General features: G+C 45.1%; 1 protein-coding gene across 1 annotated transcript in view; it reads right to left on the reverse strand.

The window, feature by feature from the left end:
• The window catches only part of LOC123499925, a 2932-nt gene extending 2742 nt beyond the window's left edge, over window positions 1-190 (reverse strand). Inside the window, exon 1 of the mRNA XM_045248457.1 lies at window positions 148-190. Coding sequence (XP_045104392.1) covers window positions 148-190 — 43 coding nt within the window. The remainder of the gene's footprint in view (window positions 1-147) is intronic.
• Window positions 191-1081: the final 891 nt, after the last annotated feature.

A 1081-nucleotide genomic window follows, 5' to 3' on the forward strand; every position in this document is an offset into this window, starting at 1 on the left:
TACCTCATTCGCCACCTCTCCGCCTCCCCTTCCACGTCACCGTTTCATGAAGCCCGAAGTTGGATTCACGCGGCCCCATTCGACTCAACCGGAAGTGTTAAGCCAGCTCTTGGCTTTCTGGAAGTCAGTTGAGGTCCAGGCCTCAACCAGTGAACACAACGCCTCTTGAGTCTACTGTGGGATCAACCATCACCCAGCACTTCACCACTGCAACACCGCATAAGTATCACTTCCCCTCGTCCGTGTTTTCCACATTGCCTCCATATAGGATTAGGATTATTGTTAGGTATTAAGTTGGGATTTATTGTTGTATTTATTTCTGTGTTATATGTATATGTGTATGTCATTTTTTTGTGTTTCATGTTATATCTATGTGTGTCAGTTTCATTATGGGTTATTAAAATAGCTTTTTAAAGTGCCCCCTTTGCATTTCCTCACCAGTTGAACCTGCAGTGTTTTTTTTTATTGTTATTGTTCACCGGCTCCCCGTTGCCAATCTTACCAGTTTAACCAGTGAACGTAACACCACTCACCACCATTCACCACTTCGTAGTCTTCCCACACTATTTCACTATGCCAAGAAAGCTGACTCTCGCCTCATGGAGGTAAATGCCGACATTATTTCTGCGGGCACCATCATAACAAAGTCACTCTTGGGGTTAGATAACCTGGCGCAGAATACTGGTAATTCACAGCTGGCGCAAGAGGTTAGTGAGATTAATGGTGCACTGGCGCTTCTGGGTCATGCAAATTTCAGGACCAATTTGGCAAGGCGATGCATAATGAAGAGAGAGATTAATCTCAAATACACACATCTGTGCTCTGAGAGAGTACCAATAACCCGTTTTCTGTTTGGCGATGATATTTCTCAATCAACTAAACAGATTGAGGAAATTAAGACATTGAAGGTTAAGTTATCCAACAAGAAGCCTTTCTTCCCATGAAAGTCCACTTCAGGCAGAACACAGAGCTTCTGGGGCAAGGCTGCATTCAGGAGCCACACAGTGAGGTTCCAGCCATACGGAACACAGTGGAGTTTCCAGGGTAGCCAGAGGCAGTACTCGGCACAAAAGGACCTGGA

The sequence above is a fragment of the Portunus trituberculatus genome, chromosome 50 (assembly GCF_017591435.1).
Source record: "Portunus trituberculatus isolate SZX2019 chromosome 50, ASM1759143v1, whole genome shotgun sequence".
Lineage (NCBI taxonomy): Eukaryota > Metazoa > Arthropoda > Malacostraca > Decapoda > Portunidae > Portunus > Portunus trituberculatus.